The sequence below is a fragment of the Colletotrichum scovillei genome (genome assembly GCF_011075155.1).
Source record: "Colletotrichum scovillei strain TJNH1 chromosome Unknown Contig00005, whole genome shotgun sequence".
Taxonomy (NCBI): domain Eukaryota; kingdom Fungi; phylum Ascomycota; class Sordariomycetes; order Glomerellales; family Glomerellaceae; genus Colletotrichum; species Colletotrichum scovillei.
The window spans coordinates 2436808-2462974 of record NW_023336263.1 but is presented as its reverse complement, the minus strand read 5'-3'; the positions used below and the strand labels follow the sequence as shown (position 1 = coordinate 2462974).

Genomic DNA, 26167 nt, shown 5'->3' with positions numbered 1-26167 from the left:
GCTCGAGACAACATGTCCAAAGGAAGAGTCGCGTGGACGACTTCAGGAAGGTCTTTCGATGATGAAATTGCTGGAGGACCGAAGTACCAAATCTTCCAGGTACGCCCTAGCGTGATCGGTTGGCAGCTCTGAAAGACCAAGACCAAGGACGAGGACGAAATGTTGCGCCAGTTCATGTCCGCCCATAAGTGCGGTCTATGGCCCGTCTCTGCCGACGCCGCTTACGACGTGTCGATTGATGACACCCTTGTTCACCCTGACAGCCTTACCAAAGATATGCAAGCTGGCAAGAAGCATCTCGTTCTTCATGTAGGGTACTTCATCCCAGGACATCGTTGGAATTCAATGACAAGCAGATATCCTCACCACTAGACTATCGGGGATGTTGGTGTGATCTGAGATGCTCTCACGATGACCATGGAGGGCGACGACCCCACCGCACAACTCGCACCTGGCTTTTAGTGAGGTAGAGAATGAGGAGTTTTCATTAGAATAGTTCAGTAGAAGTTGGAAATAGAGATCGAGAAAATCCAAGCTGGGATGACATTGCCGTGGTAGCAGCACTCTTCGTGTCTCAAACAGTCAGTAACCGTGGTGGCACCAGATCTCCTGATGACAACAATTTAGCTTCTCAGAGATGCTTTTACCTTCAGTCTATGTTGTGCAAAGGTTACTAATGGCAATCTGAGTCTTCAATGGGTTGAGTCCCGAGATGAGAACATAGCGAACCCGGAACCGAAGTCCCCACAGAGGTTCGACAATGTACCTTCTACCCCACAAGCTGAGGCCCGCATATCCGAGGTTGACACCGCGATGCAAAAATAAACGCCCTGAACATATCTAAATGACATACTTCAAGCACAAGGTATAGGGACATGGTGTATGCATAGTGTAGCAAGATCAATACGGCATAAGTTGTGTTGATGAACGCATCCACATTCAACCTTCCATATAGTTGAATAATGAGCGATAGTGAAAAGTCCGTAATTCAAGCGCATGAAGTGATTAGGTAGTCACAACCGTTCTCAATCCGCCTTTCTTTCATTGAAGATTGATTTTCCCAACAGAAAGACATTGGAAATCGGACTTTACCTGGATCTCGTAATGCAATTGTGCAGCGACTGCAGTTTTGTAGTTGAGACATTCGAGGATTGTCAACGACATGGAAGTTGAACAGGTACTTGCCAGTGGTCCTGAGACGATTTCTCCGGTAAATAAAGGACACCCACACGAACGTCCGACCTTTCGAAATTGTCTTGATTGTGGATAGACAAATCAGGTATGGTTGCGTCTGGTGTGATGTTCAATAAGGTAGGTATTCAGACTGGTATAAAGTCTAATAATACACACTTGTGATTACAATACCCCGGTTCTTGATCACCCGGTGACATTAATTCATTCCTTTCCTTCATGGACCATGATGACATCATCTGACTGTGGATAACCAAACGTTGCGCTCCGAGGTGTATTGGGGTCCATGACAGACCCTGCGTTCGATTGCGTAATGTTTGACGATAAAGTACCTGACTTTGAGGACTGTCTGCCCTTGGCGATAGGTGTGAGTTCCTCGTTCTGCACCTCACGCTTTGATTTACTTGACCCCGTAAGTGATTCTCGGGTGTAATTGACAAGTTTGGGGAAGAACCTCCACGCAAGCTGCCGGGCGGCAGGCATGCAGGCAACGAAGATCCCCACGCAGAGCTCTACATAGGACCAAATAATACCCCAAAGGCACTCGGCTATGTATAAGATTCAGCTTCAACATTTAATCATAGAACACTAGTGTCACGTACCAGTGATATTGAAGCTTGTAGCAAAGACCAGAAGACTTTTAATTCGTACGATGCTGACTGAAGTGAGGCTTTTCTGTCGTCAGACTGGAGCATGCTAACAACGTTGAATCGATGGAAGGACTTACAAGACGCCTACACTGAACATCGCCATCACGCCAATTTTCTTCTTGAGTTCCATGTTAAGCTTATACAGTTGCGTTGCCGGAAGAATCAGCATCCACACGTCTAGCGCAATATTGAACGCTACGTGCGTCAAGCCGATTGTGTTGAGATCTGCGCAGTGGCCATCTTGCTCGCCATCCCACCCGTTCCAATAGTGCTGGAATGGCTGGCACTGAACGAGGCTGAGCAAGATGTAGCTTCCCCCGAGAAGAAAGTTGAAAATCTGCGTGCACCAGAGAAGGGTTCTGAAGCCTTGAATGCTGAAGACTCGTATATACAAATATATCACCGATGCCTTGATGACTGCCAGTCCTGAGATGTAAAAGAGCTGGAGAACGAACTGAAGCTGAAGATGACTCGTCAGATGGAATTCTAGGGACTGTGTGGGATTCTTACTTTCAGAAACATTGTAATCTCATATGGCTGCAATGTCCAGATATCTCGTCCTAAACCATATCGCATCACTATTCAAGGTTGTTAGTCAAATCATCTCAAAGCTAACCGGAGGAACTTACTGGCGAAGATGATCGGTGGAAAGGGTATCAAAAATGCCTATATCCGTGTCAGAGCTGTGTTCTTGAACGCATGTTGAGCGTTCGATTGGCATGCATACAAAAGCGATACATATTGCTGTGTCTTCTGCGCCCCAGGGTGCAAGACGCAGAATCCTAGCCGATAGTCGGATTGCCATGAAAACCACTGGTAGTATGAATAGAAAGATTGTTGTGTATCGTGCCGTACTCGTCCGATCAGTCAGGGGAAGCCCGCAGGACGACCATGTCAAGTTTGTAACAGCTAGATCATTGCATCAGCATCGACGAGCATCAACTAGCGAAATCGACATACTTACCCAATGTTTCCTTTATTGTACACGCATCTTTGATGCAGTCGCCAACAAGCCTGTTGAAAGTCGGATCGACACAAAGACACGTTTGATTCGAGATGGTGCAAGGCGATTGGGGAAGAGCCGAAAGAGCGCAGGATATCTCGAGAAATTGTTAGTTTGGTCGCACCAAGCCCACGAGAAACTCGTGGAAAGCTCGTGGGATACTGCTTACAGCGCACTGAGGAGCGTCAGCAATGGAGGCGGCTGACGCCAGCCCTGCTAGCCCAGTCAGGAGCAAGGGGACGAAAGAAGCCTTCATGGTGCAGTTCAAGGGTTTCCCTCTTGGTTTGCACCAGAGAACGCAGTGGTCTTTGATCGTGCACTCTGAAACCTCTATTGTCGGTATCCCACATTGCATGCGTGGCAGCGTGGGATTCTCGTGTATTATACGAATCTACATAATCGACGGAAACAATGCTAGCGTCTTCCATCTTTTCGATGATGCCCACTGAATCTAGACCCAGAAGCCGTCAACAAAAAACCACATCAGCGGCAAAGACGATCCCCTAAGATCGGCTCAAGTGGGAAACAGCGGGCAAAGGGCTTGGGGGCGCCTCAGCTTTGACGAGTAGGGGACGGCTGTCAACGCCAATGGACGCGTTCTTGGCCTGGCGTTCATTGTTGTTGAAAGAAAACAGATCGTTTTCGTGTATGGCTGTGGCTGCGTCGAGGACGATAATTGCGCCACAGGCGCAGCGTGGCTGGGAGGCCATGGCTGGCAATCTCGTCAGCTCTTGGGGCAACAAAAACCGCTTTTTGCATATCAGTTCGATGGGCATCAATCCGTTCCCTGTGGCTCATCGAGAGAGACATTGCTAACCTATTGAGGCTGGTCTTTGAAAGCGTAATTCACTGTGTCTTATTACCGTGCAATGCCGTAAGTGCTCCGCGGCCGCGGATATCAAGGCTAGATCGCCGGATTTGGGTCTAGATTCGCCGAATCGCACATCGTATCTAATGCGATAAGTTTGATCGCACGTGGGGTACATTCATGCTCAGATAGAGGGTTGAAACGAAATCAGAGCTACACTCCGGTATGTTTGTTTGTTTCAACAGCCAGCCTGTTGTCCTCGCCGTGTCACCTCAGGCAAGATAAGATTTCTTTTCGGACTCAGCCACGTGTAGCGCGCGTCTGAGGTTTGGAAGACGTCTTAATTGATTCATTTAACAGATTATCCGCTCGGCGACGGCCTCATGAATCTGAGGGTGCCCACCTTACTTTACGTCAAATTCTCTACACCACCATCCGAAGGTTCAAGCATTAACCGTCAGAGGTTGAGACGAGACAAGGACCCTCCCTGGATCTAATCAAGATTATCAATCAATCTGCATATATCCGTGCCACTGATCAAACGTTCAATAGCTTATCCGTGGAATGAAATCAATAGGGGAACAGTCTCAAAGTTCAAGCGTTGATTGAATGTAAGCCAACATATGCGATGAGCTACAAACACGACATTGACCAGAGAAGACACATTATCACAAGAGGAACATGATTTGAGTGGTAAACCACGAAAGGGTAGAATTGTATTCATGTCATTATTGGGTATATTGCATTCATTAGATACCCTTTTCAACCATTAGAAACCTCTTGGGCTTCTTTCATACACATCTTGTTTTAGACCTGAGCAGGCTTCTTCTCGGCGTGCTCAGACATTCCCTGGACACCCTCAGCAGCCTCCTGCTTCTCGTTGTACACAACATCTCTCGCCTCGGCATCAGCGTTACCGTGGAGACCAATTCTGTACCAGGGAAGCTCAAAGAGGCGGTCCATATCCTCGAGAGCACGGCCAGAAGTCTCAGGAACGAAGAACCAAACCCAGGCACCACCGATGAGGGTGATAGCGGCGAACGACCAGAAGGTACCCATGGGCGAGATTCCACCGACGGAGGTGGATGCCAGCATGTTGGGAACGGCACGGGAGTTGCCGTACTGGTTGGCGAAGTGAAGAGTCATGGCCCACGAGGTGGCGAGGGCGCGGACACGGAGGGGGAACAGCTCAGCGGTGAGGAGGTACTGCATGGAGTTCCAGCCAAGAGCCCAACCGAAGCCGGAGACGTAGATCATGGCGATGGCACCCTTGCTGACGCCGACCAGGTTGTGGGGGAGCTCAAAGGACTCGTCGACACCAAGCTTGGGCACGTGGGTGAGGAAGGAAGCAATGTAGACCATGGCAATGGCTTGCAAGGTGATACCCGTAAGCAGAGCGCGCTTGCGACCGATGACGTCGACCAAGAACAGCGCACAGCCGACAGCAGCGACGAGCTTGACGACACCGAAGACGGCGGTGATGAGAAGGGACTCGTTCTGGCCCTCGATACCGAGGATCTTGAAGAGATCGGGAGCGTAGAGGGTGATGGAGCCGGCGCCGGACCACTGGGAGAGGAACTGGACCATGGTGGTGAGGTAGAGACGGTACAAGTTGCTGGGGACGAGGAAGAGCTCCTTGACCTTTCCGAACCAGGTGGTACCCTTGGTGGCCTCGAGCTCTTCCTGGTGAGAGTGCTGGATGGCGTAGATCTCACGGGTGACATACTCGTGGTCGACGGGGAGGTGACGGAGGTGAGCCATGGTTTCGGTGGCCTCCTCAATCTTGCCCTGCTTGACGAGGAAGCGGGGTGACTCGAATTGGAAGAAGGTCAAGATGAAGATGATACCAGCGAACATGATATGCAAGGAGGTGGGTACGAGCCAGCGGTTGTGGGTGGTGTCGCCAAGGTGAATCTGGCATCCGTAGTTTGTGAAGTAGGCGAGCACGATACCGAGGTAGACGAAGCCGGTGAAGACACAGGTGCAGAGACCACGGACGGAGGCCGGTGCAATCTCGGCGAGGTAGACGGGGCCGACGACGGGTGTCTGGCCGACACCGAGACCGGCAATGAAACGACCAGCATAGACAGCACCGAGGTGTCCGTTGTTGGCCATGAAGATGGCAATACCGATGATCCAGATGACGCAGAGTTGACGGGTAGCCCAGATACGGCCGATCTTATCGCAAATGACGAAGGCACTGTACGTGGTATCAGTGGTTAGAGAGAGTTCTGCGAAGAGATATTGAACAGGGAAAGGGTAGCCAAGCTTACAAGAGAGCACCAGCGACGGAACCGAGCTGAACCATGGCAGAGACGTTGGCCTTGATGTTGGTCTTCTCGGCAGCGCTGTATTGATCGTAGTGAATGAACTTTTGGAAATCCTTGGAACCGAAAGCGCCAGAGATGAGACCCTCATCGACACCACGGGCCGCGCCCATGAGGCCGAAGGAGATGACAGCGAACCATAGCCGCCAGTTGAAGACGCCCTCGGGTTCACCGAGGTCGCCCAACTTGAAGATGTTGATGGGCTTCTTGACACCACCGCCTGCCATGTTGATGGTATTTGATTTGCTCGCACGGGATATCCAAGATGAACAAGAAAGGTGTGGGAGGAGGTGCGTGGGCTTTGGGGTATGAACACGACGGTTGAGGAACAAGGAATGCGAGGAAGGGAAAGGAGTGGTTCCTATTAATACTTAGATCTGAGGAGAGAAGGAGGAGGAGGGCACACGTAGATCCATACCTCCCTCGTTCTACATCACACTAGATCCCATCTTCGCGTGGACCAACCCGACCTATCTCACCCGTCCCCGCCCAAGAGAAAGAGATGACAGCCAGCGGCCAATGCGACCCCATGGGAAAAGAAGGGTAGAGGATGTCGGGGTGGATGGTCTCCGACGACTGGCCAATCGCTCAACTTCCGTTCCACCATCGTGAAAAAATTACGAGGGGAAGGAATGAACGGATGGTGTCCTTGTTACGAAACTAAGCAAGGGTGGCTTGGGATGGTGGGTACCAGTATGGGGATGAACATGGAGATGCGTGGGGAGGAGACCTGGCGAGCGGCGGCGGTCGAACAAGGTCGTGAAGTGGGCGGCAGCTTGCCCAAATCCGGCCATGCCAACCGCACGCCGGGGGCGGGTTTGGGGTAGGTTGGGGAAGACTAGGGAGACTAGGAACATAGGAAGACTAGGAAGACCAGGAGGGGAGAGAAGGCGGGAAGAAGGAAGATGGAAAGGCGACGAGGATAGTGCCGGTCAGATCTCCGTCGGCCTTTTCCAGCTCTCACTCACGAGAGCCGCTGCCTATTGTCCATCTTGACTGTGACCTTCGTCAACCCTCGTAGTTTTTCTCGGGCACACCTGTAACTGTGTCACCGCATAGGACCTATCTAATTATCCACTTTGATAATGCAATGGCAGAGTACACGTTATCCTCTCGGATCTTCGGCATGCTGAAAAAGGAAGGAAAATGTGTTGATGAATTACTCATTGCTGGGACGAGATATCACAATCTGAATCACAGCGAAGAACCGCCGAGTCGAATTGATGTAAGTGCAAGTTGACGGAAAAGCAGGAAAACAGGGGACCAAGAAAGAAGTGAATCGACGGAAAAACGCGCTGAGACAAAACTCAAATTTCAAAAGCGTTCACCTGCCCCTCAAAAAGCGAGGATAACCACTGTTTGACATCGGATGACTAGTAGGTTTAGCTCAAGGATAACCGTGGCTATAGGCAGCACGGTCTTCATGCCGCCCTCGTTCGCTTTCATATTTCGACATACGTTGGATTAGCGAGGCAGCCTATACTTGCCTCAACCGACGCGTTGGGATCAAGAGGCTCCCGCAAGTTTCCGTAATGCAACACACCTACATGCCATTCCATGCAGTAAGTTTTCGTAAACTGCTCTATCATTAGCCAAACCGTCAGACGGAGCTACGCCGCTCGTTCCATGGCGCACCGACGGCGCGCGAACGTTGATGGTGGTGGTCGGGACAAGAAATACGCCTCAAGTCTTGTTTGCGCCGGCAGGCTGCTGTCCCGCGTCGCTGGATTGGAACCAAGACTTTTCACCAAGGGCGATCAGCCAGCGCCAAGTGACGTGATGTCTCCCCCGGCTGGGCGTTCTGGGCTCTGCCAAGCAGGAACCTGAAGAGCTGGCCAAGTCGGGCCTGGCGGCAGGGTTTACTGAGGTACCTTACCCAACGGCATCCAAAGTTGCGGTCCAGCTGACTGCTCGCGTGTCCATGGCTCTTCTCACTGTGAGACAGACTGCAGTAATACACTGCCTGACTACCTACGTAGGCTGCGGGTGAGTTTGTGTGTGCGTTGACAGCGTTGTTCTCTGTGTGTGTGTAGGCGCTATTGTGCCACCCCTGGCTGATATAGGAGTTGGCTCCGCATTCTCCGCGCTTTGGGGTTTGGAGAAGATGAGATGGTCCAGATGAGCAACCATTTCCCCGCAACACACCACTCTGGCACTGCAACCCTCCTCAAAGATTTCTAGAAACATTGGCTGCGATATGACTCGTCGACGGCCGATGCTCGCTAGTTTTGCTGACAAACGGATGAGCTCCAGGAGGAAGAGGGGACCAAGAAGATGGAGAACAAGACTGGAGTACTATGGCACGGTCTACGCAGAGGCGGCAAGGCACTCTGCGAAGAGGAGGGGGAAGTTGAAATCCAAGACAAACCACTCGCAAAAGCCCCATCATCGGCCCATGATCCATGTCCAAAAGGCCGTTTGCGCGCGTGGAACCCAACAAAAACACGCAAGATTTCCCCCCATCCCCATATCTCAAAGTGCTTGTTTCGTCGCTGGCTAAAGTGCTAACGCAAGCTGCCTTGCGTAAAGAACTGGATACCCGACATGTTCGCACTCCGCAAGCTCGCAGCTCGCAGCTCGCCGCCGGCCGGTGGATCCCGAATGAACCGTTTCGGGCTTAAGTCGACGGGGCCATCAACTGCCGCTCGGCCATCTTCCGTGAGGGCGAAGACGGAGTGCGCCCGCGAGCCTCGAAGCCATTTTGGAATCGAGTCATCGCACCCCGGTCTGCTCCGGTTTATTGATACCTAGATGTGAAAAGATGCAGAGCGCCAGAGCCAGAGCCCGGCCGGAGACTGGCTAATTCAGCCATTCAGCAGAAGAACGGCCGACAAGGTCTGGCCCATCGGGGTTCGACCGACGATATTCGCCTCTCTCTTTCCTCTCACAGTGACTCTCGATCTCTTTCTCTTTCATCTCCCTCGGCTCGGTGCCCAATTTTTCGTCTCCTCCCCTCATTTTAGCCAAATAAGATGGATCTCGTAGTGACTCTGACCCCGTAGAATAAGCTTACATGTCCGAACTTGGCCAACCAGAGGAACGATAATCTGCGCCGTGATACTTTGATACGCCTAGTGATTCGTGAGCTTTGGGGAAGATCCGGCGGCAGCGCCAGGGTATCTCGGCCAGATTCCAAGATTCCCAACCCATCCTAGGGCACGGTCTTGGTATCAACCCCAAGTCCCCTTGATGGATCATGGGCCTCCTTTCAACCCCAAAGACCCCACGGAGAAAGCTTCCTTCAATGGGGATGGTATGGGGAAAACTGGAGTTGGAATATCTAAGCGCTCAACTTACAGCTCGCGTGAGATCTTGACGCTTCCACACACACCAAAAAAGTAGCAAGCAACGTAGGACACAGACGCACACCATGTTCTTAAATGGCACATTCTCAATAACACGGTGCTCGTTCCCACCCACGACGCGGACGGAGTCCACCCGTCAGGGTCGTCACATGGCGAAGGAAGCGGAGGAAGTCCAACAGGCAACTCCCAGCCATCCAGGATCAAGCATGCAGCCTACAGGTTTGCGGGGATTTCATGTCTTGGTAAATTAGACCTCATACGATCGTCCCACGCGGCGGCATGCCAACAAGAACTTTTTTTCTCCCTGAACTACACTAAGTATATTGGTCAAATCCTTTACCTGAGAATTTCCATGTTAGTGAAGAACTGGAGATCCTTCGCTCAAACCCAGACCGGCTTCGGAGGGCAGAATAGAGAGCGAGTCCGACTGATCGACGGTTGCAACGCTACTAGCGGCACTTACCAACGGTCCCAGAAACCTGATTTGTATGCTCTCCCCGCGCAGATTCTTTGTGACCGCTCTCATGGGCCATCGGCCATGTAACAGTCCATCCTTGGCGCCGAAGTCTCGCCCTTTCTCCGCGTTGTGCCATTCCCCTGGAAATCCGTACAAGATTACTCACCCACGGCCGACGAGACTCACCACTTTACATACTCATCTTCTGACCAACGACCTCCACATACCCTTGGTGCATGTCGCATAGTGGCTCTCCCCAAAGGCGACCTCCCACTCAGCAGCGAAAGTGTCGTTAAATATTCTCAGCAGCATCATCTGCTCCGGGTCACCGTCCACGTCGCAAACCTCGCACGGCGCGTTGACGGTTTCCTGGTCCTCGGCGGACAACGTGACGATAATTCTACACGAGCCGAAGAAGCACAAGCACTGCCGCGGGCCGATGAGCAGACTTCTCGGCGTAACACCGCGACGTGGGCGCCCTTGCATCCGTCATGCGGAGTATTCCCGCCCACGGCGCCGGTGCAGTTTGCGGAGGCGATCCACTGGATGCACATGACTGGGACTGGTTGTCTTGCTCTATTTCCTCCGTTGGGGCTATAGCTGCTACTATGTGAGTGAGACCTGAACGTGACAATCAGTGCGTATGTCGTATCCGAAATTTTGCTTGATGTATTGCAATTGAACCGATGCTTGCTAGCACTGGCGAACTAAATAACTTTACCACTCGGTGACTCTCGCTAAATAGACTCTGTATTTGTGTGTCAAACAATAGCATTGTCTGTCATTTGATGACCCAGCCCTCAACTCAATCGCCATATTGTTTGTTCTATGAGCGAATGTGATTCACAACCAATGTCTTTAGTCTTTGGGTCGCAACATACATATCCGTGCACAATCGCCAAATTCTAATGTCTTTTCACTTTTTTTGGTCATGTTCAGTCAAGAACAGAACATCAGATGTCTTTGAGCATTCGGCAAAAGTCGACGTTCACAAAAGAACGCCAAGAAACCTTGACAACCGTCGTTCCAAGCCACTTGGCATTGCCAAGATGGGCTCCAGCTAGAGCCTCAACTCCAATGACCCGCATCTACACTTCTCATTCAAACGGTCTGATATTATGTTCCTCTTCCATCTAGAAAACACCATGCCCCAGTGGGATGCTGCAGCGGACACATCCTCCCGCAACCTAATCGAGACATGACATGAACCATTACCCCCGGCCCGCTGCCGCCATCTCATCAACGAAGGTGCCGCATAGCCGGCCCAAAACGTGTCAATCCGTCAAGCAACCCGCAGCACCGGAGTAATCCTCCTCCACCCCCAAATTCTCCGCAACCTGTCAACATACTCGCTTCCCCGGGACAGGCAAAGTGCCATGCCTCTTTCCTCCTTCCTTCCCCATGGGCCATGACGGGGGTAAGATAAACGAATCACCCCCTCCTAGTTGAGGAACATGTACCCCCGGTTCCAGAGAACACACGCCATTTATACCCCTTTGATCCGTGAACCGCGTGCTCGTTTGAGTGTAGCTACCGCGCCGCCCACAACGTTTCCCCAACGCGACCCTTTACCCCGTGCCGAGTTGCGTTCCCCCAAATTCCAAAAGAACTTCCCTTGCCCTTACCGTCCTCTCGTCGTCGTACCCCGCAAAGGCCACCAGCTTCTCCACCGCCAACTTTGCATACTCCTTACTTAACTCCATCTCTCCCATGTTACGGTACACCCCAGCAACTATGCCGTAGAACTCGCCCGCCTGCGCCGTCAACTCTTCTTTCACCATGATATCCTCAAGCTCGTCGATCAGCTCCGCCACCAAAGACGGCGAGCCTGCGAGAACCGGGTCCTTGAGCTCCGAGAAGATCTCCGACAGCCGTCTGCGGTAGGCATCTGAGATGGCCAGCACTTCGGGAGGGGAACTACAGAGCGCGCAGGTGCAGTTGAAACCCCACTCTTGAAGTGCCTTTCGCCGGTCTTGGTGCAGCATGTTTAGCATCGAGTCTGTACGTTCCTGGCATTAGTCCTGTTCAAATGGCTGTGCGGGGCAGATTCAGGGTTCTTACAGCTGATGCTTAGTTCCTCGCCCGGCAAGATGTCTTTGTACGCCACAATTTCTAGTTCCAATGTCCGGGGCGAGAAGCGGGTGATTGCACTAGCTTTTGGTAAGCACTCTATCTTTTTCTATGTTGTCTTGAGAAGGTTGCAGGCGTACTTAGGCTTACAAGCATGATTGATTCTCTGGTTGGTGTCAGTGAAGCTGGAATAAGATGCCAGAAATTGATCACCTACCGCGACGTTTGGAAACAGTCCAAGATGAGCAACGTTATTGAAGCTTGCGCCAAATGTGTTTGTTCGGATGATATCTTCCAGAACATGGCCCCCGGTGCTCCTAGAAAGTTCAAACACTCTTTGCTGATCCTCTCTCGGCAGCCGAATGAAGCCCTCCTCTAACACCCACAAAGCCTGCATCCAGCTAATCGGCTCAGATACTTGCGCCAATTGCATAACGACAGGGTGTTCCCTCAAGATAACATCTCCCGCGCGGATACGGATGTTTGCGACAGCTCCTAAACCTTTACCCGGTATCGTCTCAACTTCGAAGGGGAGTGGGTCGGTCGACTCAGGTGAAGATTGAGTACTGGCCGATTGGGTGTCAAAATCCTCAACGAGACTGACATCACCGGCTGCAACCTCTGGGCTTGTGATGACGAGAAGACCTTTGTTCCCCCGAAAGTCTTCTTTGATGAAAGCGCAGTGTTGTAGTGTCTTGTTTGACTTTGGGCCGACACATATTGGCTCTTGCGTCCATGGGTGCCATTCCGTGACCTTGGCAGCCTTCCCTGAACTATACTTCAATGGGCATTGTTGTTCAAAATCGATATTGATAAGTGAATTAGGGGTATCAACAATGTGGGTGAAAGGAGTCCGAGTTGACGAAACAGCAGTCGTAACCAACAAAAGGCAACCCCAAGGCCAAACTATAAGCGAAGACAATCCCATCGTAATCGCAACAAAGACATAACAGATGGAATTCCGAGGAGAAAAGCTATCCTCGAAATGACATGACCTTATAGAAAAGTTTCCTTCAGCCAAGTAATAGGAGCCTCGCCACCACCATTATAGCCGACCAATCGAGATAGTTGCCGCTGCCACCATCCTTAGCGAAACAAGCGTGGCATTTAGGCTCAACCCGCGATACTACGACCCCTTGCGACGATCTTTTTCTCGGCGCAGGATCTCGCTAGACTGAGATAGCTCCCGCTTTCTTCATTTCTGTAAGGACCGGAGCGTCAACCGCCGCGATGCCAAGTTCTGCCAAGATGCTTGGTTTTTTGGAGAAAGTCGTCGTGTGGCACCTTCTCTTAGCTGGGCTGGGCAAGACTTATGAGATGGAGGGGAACCCTGCCGCCATGGCGAGATTTGAAGAGCGTCTTGGAGTCAAGTGGGTATCATTGGGTTCCTTGATGATGATGCCAAGACCAGGGAGAGGGGGATGATCTGTGGTGATCGGGAGACCAGTATTGTCAAAAAGGACAGCTAAGATCACAACGAGGTTATATCTAGCCGGTAGTATTCAAGCTCATTTGCTTTGCTTTGAACGTAACATGCTTCAGCATAAGACGAGCAAAAAGATATGATTGCTAGTTCAATCGCTGACGGGAATTGAGCCCGACGTGGCTGGTTACTGTTAGTGAAATGCTCGAAGATATTCAGGATAGGGCGTCTGGTGCTTACGGGTCGAACCCACAACCTTGAGATTAAGAGTCTCACGCTCTACCGATTGAGCTAGCCGGGCAATTGATGTGGTTGATGAAGATTTACCGGGTGAATTGAGGCTGATGGATTCCAGGTTGTGCGTGAGGTGAGGGCACGATCCACATTCAACACCAAGGGTATCCATCGTGAACCCTCCGAACGACCCGGGCCTCGGCGGGTCGGGGTGTGGACCCTCTTTCGGGATGGCGTTTTGACTTGCCCAGCCTGGAGCAGGGTAGGGGACGGCTTTACAATGTTCTATTTAAGGATAATAATTTTGTTTTTAGCTCTTGCCCCTTTGTCTTTCGTGCTTACAAGAGGATGGCATCACAGGTAGCTTATAGAATTAGGGAGCTCAAGACGGGTACTAGCTCATTTGATGAAAACTTTATGAATATTGCAATCATTCATTCCACATAATACATAGCGTGGCGAATGAACACACGAGATCAGGGCCTCATTCAAGTGGCGTAAAATTTCAACACGAGGCGTTTTTGAGTTTAGTTGATTCTCTACGTGATCCCTCAAACTCTAGACTCTAGCTCATCTAAGGCAACGTGTATCCGCCATCAATAACCAGATTTGCGCCTAGTTTTGTTAGCTGTTATGACAACATAGTGTTCCCTGGAATTGAGGAGACATACCCGTCATGTAACTGCTCGCACCACTTGCCAAATACACGTAAGATCCTTTCAGTTCAGCAGGCTCGCAGAGTCGACCGCCCGGAATCATGGAGAACCACTTCTTCCTCCACTCCTCGGGATGCACCGAAAGCACTATCAAAGTCAGATACTCATCACTCAATAGACTCATGGTATCGAAATTGAACTTACTATCCGTTGCAATAAAACCGGGCGATACGCAGTTCACTCTCGCAAAGTCAACCCACTCGACAGACAACGACTTGGCCAAGTGTACTACCGCCGCCTTACTAGCATTATACGCCGCCTGCTTCTGCGGGACGTTGACTAAGATGGCGGAAACTGAAGCCGTGAAGATTATGCTCCCTCGACCATCACTACCACCTTTCAACTGCCTCTCAAAGACCTTGGCGGCAGCCTGCGCAGTCCAAAAAGCCCCGTGGAAATTGACGTCCAGCATATCACGGAACTTGTCCTCGGGGTATTCAATGGCAGGGATGTGGTCCGCGATCCCTGCATTGGCAACGACAACGTCGAGCTTGCCGCCTCCGACTTCCTTTGTCGCAGTCTCAATGACGGATTCCACTTCCGCCCTGTTGCGGACGTTGCATTTGTACGCCTTTACAAGCACACCGTTGCCTGATGCAGAGAGTTTGGCGGCAGTGGCATCGGCTTCTGCGGGATCGGTGCTGGTGTATGTGATTGCGACCTTGGCACCAGCCTCAGCGAGTCCGCGGGCGACTTCTAAGCCGATACCTCGGGTTCCTCCGGTGACTATGGCTGTCTTGCCGGTCAGGTCAAAATGCGCGATGACGGGCGCTGCCGGATTTGGGTGGCTTGGAAGAACCATCTTGGATATTCTGTTGCGTCTCAGGAACTAAGAGGCCGTTGGTAGGTGAGGACAAGGACAAAATGTATTATGAAAGCCTGACTGTTGTTTGCTGGCCAGCTGAGAGCTGCTTCCAGGAGATTTGTACCGATGAGAATACAGTTACGATGGACTCCGGCACCTTTACGTCCACCGGCGAATGAGGCCGACGGTCGACAGGCTTCCGGAGCGGGAGGGGCCATTTCGGTGCGGGGAAGATGCTGCACTCCGGGCGCCTGTCACCCCTGTCCGCCCATCTAAAGGCGGGTAGTCGGGAATCGACTGAGGTTAGTAAATGACAACTGTCCAACTGTTGGCGAGAAGACGGAGTAGCGGATTCTGTCTGTATCGCTTGAAGTAGAATGGCGCATGAGAAATCTTATAAGATAGTGTCCAGGATAGACTAGTGGTATTAGTGAGCAGTGGAGTATGAGAATTGTTAACTAGCCACCATATGTGCACGTACATCACCGACGTAAGACTTGGGAGTTTGTCCAAAAGTTTTAGCAGTGACAGATACATGAATGTTTACTTCTCAAAATCCTGAGTCATGCCAAACTACAGAAGGCTGTGGAGCGTTTGACATGGATGTTCAATCCATATTTTCGTTGCTAACTCAATACAAGATCGCATCATTTGGGTACACCTTCTATGACTACTTTGAGAGTGTTCTCTTTGGCCTGCCTCACAACCTCGAAAGCCTCAAGGGCCTCCCCGAACTTGTAGCGATGCGTGATCAACTTCTTTGGAAGAACCTTTCCACTGGCAACGAGATTCACAGCCTCGGGGTAACATCCTGTTTGATATCGGATCGACCCCTTGATGGTCAAAGCTCGGATACAAGCTGTCGTGATGGGAAATACGATATTCTAGTTTTATGTCAGTAAAGGGTGTTACAATGTTCGGTGGTGAAGTGTGCAAGAACGAACCTCTTTTCCCATGCCAGCTTGAACAAATGTTCCGCCTTTCTTCGCGGCGAACACACCAGCCTGGATACACTGCTCGGCACCCGTACACTCCAGAACAACATCAGCCCCCTCCCCAAGGCCATAATCTCGCACAATCTTCTCCCCGATAGCGCGAGCAGCGTCAACGGGGTCTTCCGGAGCGTCAGGCAGCTTCTTCGAGACGTAGACATCATCGGCAGCGAATTCTCTCGCAAATTGAGCTCGAGACTCGGACACGTCAACGCCGATGACCTTTGCTGCCCCATACGCCTTGGCAACAGCCTGACACAAAACACCAATGGGCCCGCAGCCAAATACAAGAACCGTCTGGCCACCCTTTAGTTCCGCCACTTTGCAAATCTGGACGGCAACTGCAACTGGCTCTACTAAAGCACCGTCTTCGGAAGACATGTGCTCCGGAATCGGGTAAGTGTAATCACTGGCGACAATATAGTACTTCTGCAGCGTGCCATCCCAGGGAGGCGTTGCAGCGAAGATTGTGTCTGCGCATAGGTTGTATGAACCTGAGCGGCAGTAATCGCAGCTATGTAAATCGTTAGAAGCCGTTGCTTGCCTGTGTTGATGGTTGGGGAGAAGCTCACTGCCGACACGGAACGCCTGGCTCTATCGCTACACGGTCGCCAACTTTGACATTCTTGACCTTGCTTCCGACCTCGACAATGGTCCCTGAGCTTTCATGCCCCAGAACAATGGGCGACTCTAGGATGAAGTCACCGATCCGGCCTCGCTGCCAGTAGTGGACATCGCTGCCGCAGATGCCTGTTTGCTCGATGTGAACTCGAACGTCGTATTCATCGCGAAGTGCTGGAACTTGACGGTTCTCGAATGAGACGTTCTTGACAGAATGAAGCACAAAAGCAGGGTTCTGAGCAGGGAATCAGCGAGATCAAGGGAGCAGGGGCAGTTGATAGGTACATACAATTTCGGACATTCTGGATTGATACCTTACAAGGGTTAGATGCGTAAGACTGAGACAACCTTCAAGATCTGGAACTTTTCAATCACCTTTTAGTGTTCAGTCTGGCAATCACCTTAATGTGTGCGGAGGGGAAGCATGGGCCATGGCCGTGACGTCGAGGACGGGGTGGGACCGCCGTGCGGGGCCGGACAGTGAATCGAATTCGGGCGACAGCAGTCCGATCAGCATCGAGCGCCGGACTAGAGTCAACAATTCCAGAAGCATTCTGCCTACTTCAAAAAATCCTTTTACTGAGGGTTAAAACAATCTCTGGAATCTACTAATAGAACACATTCTTTCCTAGGGTCGTTGTGTCCGGGAAGTCAACTTCCCCCTGACTTTGCAATATCTAGAGACTGTCGTATTACCTACGCGAGTATGGAGTCTACATATCATACCCTGGCCCAGCGTATCATTTTAAAATGGGCTGAGAAGAGGCGCACATCATCCGACACCTCCAATGTACATCCCCGCCTCATTATCGCCCTCGCAGGGCCACCGGGCTCCGGAAAGACAACCATCGCCCAGAAAGTTGTCTCCGCCATCAACGCCTCCCCGGAACTCCGCCCAAAGTCTATTGTTCTATCTGCGGACGGCTTTCACCTACCCCTCGCAGCTCTCCGGGCGCTTCCTAATGCGGCGGAAGCAATCGCCCGGCGCGGGGCCCCCTGGACCTTTGACGGTCAAGCCGTCGTCGACCTCGTCCGGCAGCTGCGGGCTTCAGCAGGACTGCAACCCGTTCTTGCACCAACCTTTGACCACAAAGTAAAAGATCCCGTTTCTGATGGGTTCACTGTAGAGTCAGATGTTCAGGTTTGCATTGTTGAGGGGAATTATTTGCTCGTGGATGACGAGCCCTGGAACCAGATCGCAGATTTGGTAGATGAACGGTGGCTCGTTAGAGTTGAACCTACACTGGCACGAAGACGAGTTGCCGCGCGACATCTCGCAGCTGGTATTGAAGAAACAATGGAAAGAGCTCTCTTCCGGGCAGAGAGTAATGACATGGTCAATGGAGAGTTCGTTGACAGGCACAGTGAGGGTAGCTACGACGTGTTGATCGATAGCATAGAAGAGTTACCCAATTGAGGAGCATCTAAGATCGACCTCTCGCGGATGACAATCCGGACTAGCCTACTAGAGCTGAGGGTGACAGAGATCCGGCTTTTGCTTCTACCCGGACCCGGGGGACCTTGGCGAAAGCGACACTAACTTTTCTGAGCCTGCAGAGTAATCACCTCTTGGAAACCAAAACGGACTGGATGAGAAGGTTGTGATTGGAACCAGGTATTTGAATGTCTCTCGTGAACAGCTTGGGCTGAAGAATTTCTGTCGCCAAAGGTACCAGAAGTTCCAGTCATCCTATCTTCCGACCAACCTCCTACTCTATTCGATCTGTCGGCTCGTTAGTCAAGCAACATGGCAACAAATGGTTCCACAAATGGGGCGAGAAAGTCCATCAGAGCCTCCAATCCGCCCATCGAGGATAGTGTCTTCAAACAGTTCCGCCTTGATGGAAGAACGGTCATAATCACTGGTGGAGCAGGCGGAATAGGATCAGAGATCGCCAGGAGCCTCGCTGAAGCCGGTGCCAACGTATTCTGAATCTCATCCCCAGTTCAGTACATATGTGGCTGATACAGATACCATCTACAGATCGCCATATGGTACAACAGCTCTAAAGCTGCCGTTACCATTGCCGCAACCATCGCGGAAGATTTTGGAGTCAAGACAAAGGCTTATCAAGTTGATGTCACCAGTTACCCTGCCGTCGAAGCAGCGGTGGCGGAAGCAGTTAAGGACTTCGGTCGTCTGGATGTCATGATCGCCAACGCCGGAATCCCGTCCAAGGCTGGGGGTCTTGACGACAAGGTCGAGGACTGGGACCGCGTGCGTGCAGTCGACTTCGACGGCGCGTACTACTGCATGAGGGCGGCTGGTCTCGTGTTTCGTGAGCAGAAGAGGGGCGTGGGCATCATCACTGCGTCTATGAGTGGTCACGCTGCGAACGTACCGCAAGAGCAGAGCTGCTACAATGCCTGCAAGGCAGGAACCGTACGTTTGTACCATCTTCTTTGAAACACCTGATGAAGGCATTTTGGCTGATACTCAGGACTTGTAGATACACCTAGCGCGGTCTTTGGCTGTCGAGTGGGCCAAGTGGGGAGGACGCATCAATTCGGTGTCTCCTGGTTACATCGATACCGTCATCTCGGGTGATTGTCCGTTCGAGATGAAGGAGGAGTGGTTCAGCTTGACACCACTGCGCAGAGATGCTGATCCGAGGGAGCTGAAAGGCGTTTACCTGTACCTAGCGAGTGACGCTAGTTCCTATACAACTGGGGCTGACTTCATCGTGGATGGTGGTTACACGGCACGGTGATCCAGAATAGCTTGATACATCGAAGTCTGTTCAATTTCAACTTCAACCGTTGCACCTATAATAGGTTCCTGTCATTGAAATTTTGAACTCGCAACGTATACACTCATGCAATGAAAAAGTGATTCTGCTTGAATTACTTTTGAACTTTGTGGTAAGGTAGTATCTGCAATCTCACACCACAACCAGTCTGAAAAATATCGAAACAGAGAGGCTTATTGATCAAATACTAGATCATTGCAATGTAAATTAACAGACCTTGGAGGGAGTAATACCAAGTCATATCTCAATCTGACTTTACTTTTCTCATTTTTGCCTACTAGTAATTCTGAAATAAAGCAAAATTAAAGAAAAAGCTACAAGTAGAGACGGATTCACTGACACCATCTCTTACATGTTTCGTCTTGCGCGTCATAGGTTTATGCCAAGTCAATAGTACTAGTGATTTTTTCACAGTAAAAAGATTGTCTTTTTGATCTTGGACTTGGTTACATCTTCTCCATCTAGCTTTATCAGCCATAATGTTCTCACACTCTTGACTTCGGCATCAAATACTTTTCGGTGGCGCTTGGTTGACGCAATATTTCAATTCCACAGCCAAACTAGATATCACCTTGAGAACATGGCGGCGTCGATACATCCGAGACTATCAAGCCGAAATCCGACCAACCGATCCTTGATGTTTCCCGAAGCCTACTATCTTTGAAGCTGCAAACATCTTGCGACCCGGTTGAACCTCGTCGTCGCCCCATGATCGAAAGATCCCGGCTGGCGGCCCCCATCCACCCTCGCCTAAATTCCTGACCTACGACGGCTGCGCGTTATTACCGGACAAAGCTACCCGAACCTGTACTTGGCAGCAGTGCAACAACTCACCAATAGCGACTGTCACTCCTCATCGACTAACTCCTTGACATCCTGCTAGTGCAGGGTGACAGTCGTCCGTCGTCCCCGCACTTTACCAACAGCACGTCGAACTTCCTCGCAATACCACGCAGAAACATGACTCGCGTAATAGGACGTATGCCGATGCAGCACAGCTTGAGTGATGCTACAGTCGATTACCCCATGGGCGAATCCCCCCGTATTTTCAACGACCCATTTACCACGTTATGTGGGGTAAACGAGCATGCGGAGGATTGCCGGACGCGGTATTCCCAGGTTCCGGCTGCTTGGGACTATCTTGTTTGCGTACGAAATGTTCCGCGACGAGTTGATCACCAGCCCCCCATGGACTTTCTTCGTTCAGGTGCATGTATAAAGCTCTTGCGGGCCCCGTCGCGAACTATCATCAACTTGTTGTTACCCTGCCTTGTCTTGTCCATACATCGTCTGTCACATCTCCGTGTTAGTCAATGTTGCCAAAGCGACCTCGGAAATAAGCCACCATGAAGGACGAGCAGATTGTCGGCGCCGCCTTGGCTGAAGTTCTTCCCAAGACAGACAGATACTGGTTTCAACAGCCGCATTTGCTCAGGTTGAATTTGCTACTTCTAATCCCTCTGCTGTCCTCTTCAGTTGCAGGTTACGATGGTAAGTGCAACAAAATTCTCAATCCCTCCCCTCGGTGTACTCAACAGCTACTAATATCACATCTTCACGTTACATGTAGGCTCTTTGATGAACGGCCTCCAGTCCCTCCAACAATGGCGAGAATACTTTGGACATCCGGCCGGCGTAAGGCTGGGAGTTGTGAACGCAGCACAATCTATCGGATCCGTCCTAGCTCTACCTATCGTGGGATACCTGGCAGATCGCTTTGGCAGGAAGCCAGTTCTCTTGTCTGGCATCATCCTCATCATTGTCGCCACAATAATTCAGTCCACCTCGATCAATCTACCGATGTTCATCATCTCACGGCTGATTGTTGGCTTCGGCGGCATGTTTGTCGTTCATCCGAGTCCCATGCTCATTGCTGAATTAGCTTGTAAGTACCCGGGAGTAAGATGGAAAGCTTTGCACTGACGGATGACGAAAAGACCCGACACATCGTGGGAAATACACCTCAGCTTATTGGACTATGTATTATCTTGGTACGTCAAGCCCCCAGGTTAGATGACTCCCGGCAACTGATCCAAAACTTAACAGGTGCGATCTTGGCCTCTTGGACAACTTTTGGCTGCCAAGACTATCAAAGCGAGTGGGCATGGCGGGTGCCTTCTGTCCTTCAAGCCGGCTTCCCACTGGTGCAGCTATGCTTCTATGCCTGGGTCCCAGAGTCGCCCAGATGGCTGGTAGCACGAGAAAGAACTACAGAGGCAGCTGCAATTCTCGCAAAGTATCATTCAGGGATCCATGTCACATCCGAAGGCCACACTCCTCTTGTCAGCCGTGAAGTGGCCGAAATTGTCCAGACAATCCAGCAAGAAAAGTCTGCAGAGACGACGGGCTGGATGGCATTGGTGTCTACGCCTGGCAATCGCAAGAGAACGCTGATTGCGGTTTGTGTGGGAGCTTTCGCCCAGTAAGTGCCTTTCCATAGACTGTTTAACAGATGAATTTGCTGATGTGTTGCTCTACAGGTGGAATGGCATAGGAGTAGTCTCGTACTATCTCACGCTGGTTCTCAATACCGTCGGCATCACGGACACCTTCACACAAACTTTGATCAACGGTCTCCTGCAAATCTTCAACTTTGCTGCCGCTCTGAGCGCCGCCTTCCTAGTTGATCGTCTCGGCCGCCGGACTCTATTCCTTTGGTCAGGGGCGGGCATGCTGTTGAGCTACATTGTCTGGACAGCCTGCTCAGCCGTCAACACGGATACCGGGTCCAAATCCGCTGGAATTGTTGTTGTCGTCTGCCTCTTCACCTTTTACTTCCACTACGACATTGCTTACACCCCACTACTGCTGGGATATCCAACCGAGATTTTTCCCTACTCTCTGCGTTCCAAAGGCATCGCGGTTGAGCTATTTGCAATCTACGGGTCACTGATCATCGCGGCATTCGTCAATCCCATCGGTCTAGAGAATATTGGGTGGCGTTATTACATTGTCTTCTGTTGCTTTTTGGTAGTATTCTTTGTCGTTACGTGGGTCTTGTTCCCGGAGACCAAGGGGTACAGCTTGGAAGAGATTGCTGTGATTTTCGACGGACCTCAGGCTGTGGAAAACTTTGAGGATGCTTCAGAGTCGAAGGAAGAGAAAATACTTGCTAAAGGCGGAACTCACGATATCGTACATAAGGAGGAGGCATAGTCTGATTTCATCTTTCATGTATATGCGTCTTTAGGGCGCGGATAGCTCTAGGGAATAATCTAGCGAGAGATACCGCAACATTATGAGGTAAATCTAATTTCAAGAGTGAATATTTCGATACTCATTGGATCAAGGCAAAGAGACATCTGCCAATTTGACTGGAGATTCCATCCATCAGATAGATCTCAAAACTATACTACAATCACGCCAGTGAGCTGTTATCAACGTTGCTTGTTTGCTCCGGCCTCGGGGAGGGATTTGGTCCCCTCCACAATTGAGGTCTACTTTAGCCCCTTGTGTCGACTGAGTGCAGACGAGACGCATAAACCACACGTAGTTCTCTCAGCCATTCTCAAGAGCCGACTAACACCGGACGGAGCTCGGCCGTGCAAGGGTTCCATCCCCCCTGATCGCGATCAGATGGTGTTGTGGATCACCACAGCGCAAGCGTGCGGAGAAAAAAGGGCGGGGTTTCACTTAGAGTTCGTTGCGGTTGGAGGCCAACCTCACCTCACCCCATGTGCGCCAGACCAACACTTTATCGATTCTTCGCCTGTTCCTGCATGTCATGCCATGACGTCTTCAGATACGGACTACACTCGCCCTAAGTCTTCTCAGCCGGCCCCTGTTGCATTGTCAAGGACGGTTACCGCTCCCCGGCTCGAATCGCGATCTGAATGCAGAGACGGCTTTGATGCTTTACTAAGCACTCCAGAAAGCCCGTGGAAAGAGTCGTGACCAGCTTCAAGCCTGACAGAAGATGACGTCCTCAGGTGCGACGGGTGACAATGAGCCGGCACATCCTCCGCCGAGCAGCCTGGACTCCCTCAGCATGGCCTTCCCGTCGGCTGATCAAGCATGCAAGGAGTGCCGGAGGCGGAAAGCCAAGTGCAACCGGGCGATTCCGACGTGCAACTTGTGCGTAAAGTACCGCCGGCACTGCTTGTATGAGAAACACGCCCGCACACCGTTGACAAGGAAGTATGTAGAGACCATTCGTCGCCCTTTGTGCATAATTGTCGAGCGCATATGGGACTTTTACGCTGACATTACGTGCCTACTTATGCAGACACCTTACGGAAGTAGAAGAGAGGTTGGAGCGGGCCGAAGCTATCATAACACAGATGAGAGCGTTGATGCCGGCTCAGCTAAGATCGGGATCCGTGCTACCTAGCCCGAGGAACCTGGAAACGCCGGCGCTGAGAAGTGATGATGAGACTTTTGACTTCTCAAAGCTGGACACACCGGCGCCGTCGAATCCGGCTCCCCTTCCAGCTTCCCTTCCCGTCCTCACAGCCAACGGGCCCGACGCACTCCCGCAATGCGAAGCTGCCCATCCTGAGCCGTCACAGCCATTCCAACCATCACAAATACCACAGAATCATGTCTCGTCCTCAGTCCCACCGTCCTCCAACATGAGATTCGAACCCCCACGGGCCTCGAGAACTGCTCAATATAAACCTCACACTGACACATCGCACAGAGACCTCAACCTCCTCGAGGCTCACCCCACAGACGACTTCGAATGGGACGAGCAAGAGACCCTGACAAACTACTCGGCGTCTCCCGAGGCCATCTTAGAAGCCGACTTGAACGGCGAAGTAATCGCAGATCCTATCGCAGACGGCATGGCCTCGCTCGCCGTCAGCGAAAGGGAATCAGGCTACCTCGGCGTCGCCTCCGGCGCAGCCCTCCTCCGTCTCCTAGAACCATCAACACCAAGACGAAGAACCCAATCCTCCTCCTCAAGACCAGGCATAGGTGTAGGACCCCAGCAGCAGCAGCAGCAGCAGCACATCATCAACCACTTACAAAACCCACTCATCGCGCAGCAGCCAGACCCCAACAGACACATCACAGACGCAATGATAGACGCCTACTTCCGCCTCTACCACGTGAGCTACCCCATCATCCACGAAGCCACCTTCAGAGCGCAGTACGCCGGCGTCATCCCCCGCCCCAGCGGCGACTGCTGGCTCGTCCTGGCCTACACCGTCGCCGCCATCGGCGTCTACACCACGGCCGCGAACCTCGACAACCTCGACACCTCGCTCTTCGCGCAGGCCCGCTCGATCCTGTCCTTCAACTTCCTCGAGGTGGGCAACCTGACGCTCGTCCAGGCGCTCACCCTCATCTCCAACTACCAGCAGAAGCGGGACAAGCCTAACTCCGGGTACAACTACCTCGGCCTGGCCGTGCGCATGGCCATGGGGCTCGGTCTGCACAAGGAGTTCCAGGGGTGGAATATCTCGCCTTTGAATATGGAGATTCGACGGCGGGTGTGGTGGTCGTTGTGTGTGTTCGATGTCGGGGCGACCATCACTTTCAGCAGGCCGTCCGTCTGGCCGTACGAAGGCGTCGAGGTCTCGTTGCCATTGAACGTCGACGACAAGGTCGCTTTCCCTACTGACTTGGATCTGTATGGGCTGTAGCTAACATCCCTTGTAGTCATTAACCGCCATCTCTAAGTCATACCCTCCAGAAACAGACGGCATAACCCCCTACACAGCCGTCCGAACCCAAGCAAGCTTCCATATCGCCACAACACCAATTTACACCAGGGTGATCTCAAAGCCCCTTCCCTCCCCAGACGAGATGCTACGACTAGACGAAGACCTCCTTGATCCATGGCTAGCAAGCGTTCCGTCCTACTTCTCCTCCACAAGCCGCGTGCCGCCAAAGTACGCTCTCGCCCATGCCGTCATGAACTGGCGGTACAGAAACCTCCGAATCATCATGTACCGCCCCTTCGTCATCCGTCGGGCCCTACGAGCCCGCGATAGACGACCAGATGACTCGCCGGATAACGTCCGCGCTTTCGAAAAGTGTTTGGCAGAGGCCAAGGCAACCATCACCAGCATCAGCGAGTTCTGGCAACGGAACGAGCACAACCGTCTCGGTGCCTGGTATGCCCTGTAAGTAACGACATCCACATCGATCCCCTCCCCCCCTTCTAGACCTTCTCAACTTACTCGCTGTCTGCAACCTCTAGATACTTCCTGTTCCAGGCAGCCCTTATACCCTGTATTTGCCTCCGCAATGACCCAGCATCCCCCAATGCCCGAGACTGGCAGGAACAAATTACGACCACAACACGCTGCATAGCCGCTCTCGCGCCCGTGAACTCCAGCTCATCTCGATGCTACCAAGTCATCATTGACCTCTGTGGCAGGTTTCTGGACAGCAATGATATTGCGCTGCCCGTAGCCCCATCCGCGACAGCTCCGGCAGATTCCACAACGTCTCCTAGCTATGAGGACAATGCGGCACAACCTTCGGCTCCTGAGCCCATAGATGAGAGCCCTCAGACCCAGATTAACAGCGTTTTCTCTATGATGTGGCCTAATGTGCCTCCCTTAGAAGCGGCTGACGTCGTCATGGGCGACGACGCGTGGATGGAGTTCCTCAAGGGAGGGACAAGTGGTGATGGTGATGGGATGTGGTTCGGGAGCTAGCTAGTCTGGCTACCTCTACCAGAAAGCGGATTTCAGCAGGAAGACTTGCAAGCAAATAATCTGATGTGAGGAGATTCCGTGAATAATGTTGCGCTCTGTCTTCTATATGATCTCACTCAGGAATTTTCCTCCTGGTTCCTCAAAGCTATGATCATCCTCAACTCCTTTGTCGACATCAAGCCAGCTCTCATGACATGCCGCGAA

The 26167-nt window shown here is 51.7% G+C and overlaps 9 protein-coding genes across 9 annotated transcripts; 4 read left to right on the top strand and 5 right to left on the bottom strand.

Moving 5' to 3' along the window:
- Positions 1–497: 497 nt before the first annotated feature.
- Positions 498–3100, bottom strand: HER10_EVM0008228 (CFEM domain-containing protein; the record flags this gene model as incomplete). The annotated part of the gene is made up of 9 exons (XM_035477759.1): positions 498–609; positions 1529–1739; positions 1794–1861; positions 1919–2301; positions 2352–2419; positions 2471–2507; positions 2569–2750; positions 2806–2941; positions 3014–3100. The coding sequence occupies 9 exons, from the start codon at positions 3098–3100 to the stop codon at positions 498–500; spliced, it is 1284 nt and encodes a 427-aa protein (XP_035334176.1).
- Positions 3101–4240: 1140 nt separating this feature from the next.
- On the bottom strand, positions 4241–7084 carry HER10_EVM0013282 (uncharacterized protein). Its single transcript, XM_035482646.1, has 2 exons — positions 5926–7084; positions 4241–5852 (listed from the first exon to the last, which is right to left on the bottom strand). Exons 1-2 carry the CDS (start codon positions 6204–6206, stop codon positions 4460–4462), a joined length of 1674 nt encoding a protein of 557 aa, XP_035334531.1. The 5' UTR covers positions 6207–7084; the 3' UTR covers positions 4241–4459.
- Positions 7085–11309: 4225 nt separating this feature from the next.
- On the bottom strand, positions 11310–12739 carry HER10_EVM0011981 (uncharacterized protein; the record flags this gene model as incomplete). Its single annotated transcript, XM_035481387.1, has 4 exons — positions 11310–11740; positions 11803–11891; positions 11952–11977; positions 12029–12739. The coding sequence occupies 4 exons, from the start codon at positions 12737–12739 to the stop codon at positions 11310–11312; spliced, it is 1257 nt and encodes a 418-aa protein (XP_035334458.1).
- Positions 12740–14042: 1303 nt separating this feature from the next.
- On the bottom strand, positions 14043–14986 carry HER10_EVM0010802 (alcohol dehydrogenase GroES-like domain-containing protein; the record flags this gene model as incomplete). The annotated part of the gene is made up of 3 exons (XM_035480251.1): positions 14043–14083; positions 14140–14271; positions 14329–14986. 3 exons carry the CDS (start codon positions 14984–14986, stop codon positions 14043–14045), a joined length of 831 nt encoding a protein of 276 aa, XP_035334363.1.
- Positions 14987–15636: 650 nt separating this feature from the next.
- On the bottom strand, positions 15637–16903 carry HER10_EVM0010562 (D-xylulose reductase A; the record flags this gene model as incomplete). The annotated part of the gene is made up of 4 exons (XM_035480018.1): positions 15637–15873; positions 15934–16495; positions 16554–16837; positions 16892–16903. 4 exons carry the CDS (start codon positions 16901–16903, stop codon positions 15637–15639), a joined length of 1095 nt encoding a protein of 364 aa, XP_035334339.1.
- Positions 16904–17308: 405 nt separating this feature from the next.
- On the top strand, positions 17309–18019 carry HER10_EVM0005635 (phosphoribulokinase/uridine kinase; the record flags this gene model as incomplete). Its single annotated transcript, XM_035475241.1, has 1 exon — positions 17309–18019. One exon carries the CDS (start codon positions 17309–17311, stop codon positions 18017–18019), a length of 711 nt encoding a protein of 236 aa, XP_035333993.1.
- Positions 18020–18349: 330 nt separating this feature from the next.
- Positions 18350–19313, top strand: HER10_EVM0010832 (short chain dehydrogenase; the record flags this gene model as incomplete). The annotated part of the gene is made up of 3 exons (XM_035480280.1): positions 18350–18526; positions 18587–18985; positions 19053–19313. 3 exons carry the CDS (start codon positions 18350–18352, stop codon positions 19311–19313), a joined length of 837 nt encoding a protein of 278 aa, XP_035334368.1.
- A 1385-nt stretch (positions 19314–20698) lies between these two features.
- On the top strand, positions 20699–22508 carry HER10_EVM0005444 (uncharacterized protein; the record flags this gene model as incomplete). The annotated part of the gene is made up of 4 exons (XM_035475062.1): positions 20699–20843; positions 20923–21237; positions 21399–21774; positions 21833–22508. The coding sequence occupies 4 exons, from the start codon at positions 20699–20701 to the stop codon at positions 22506–22508; spliced, it is 1512 nt and encodes a 503-aa protein (XP_035333985.1).
- Positions 22509–23268: 760 nt separating this feature from the next.
- On the top strand, positions 23269–25963 carry HER10_EVM0005778 (fungal specific transcription factor domain-containing protein; the record flags this gene model as incomplete). Its single annotated transcript, XM_035475382.1, has 4 exons — positions 23269–23489; positions 23578–24901; positions 24957–25423; positions 25501–25963. The coding sequence occupies 4 exons, from the start codon at positions 23269–23271 to the stop codon at positions 25961–25963; spliced, it is 2475 nt and encodes an 824-aa protein (XP_035334004.1).
- Positions 25964–26167: the final 204 nt, after the last annotated feature.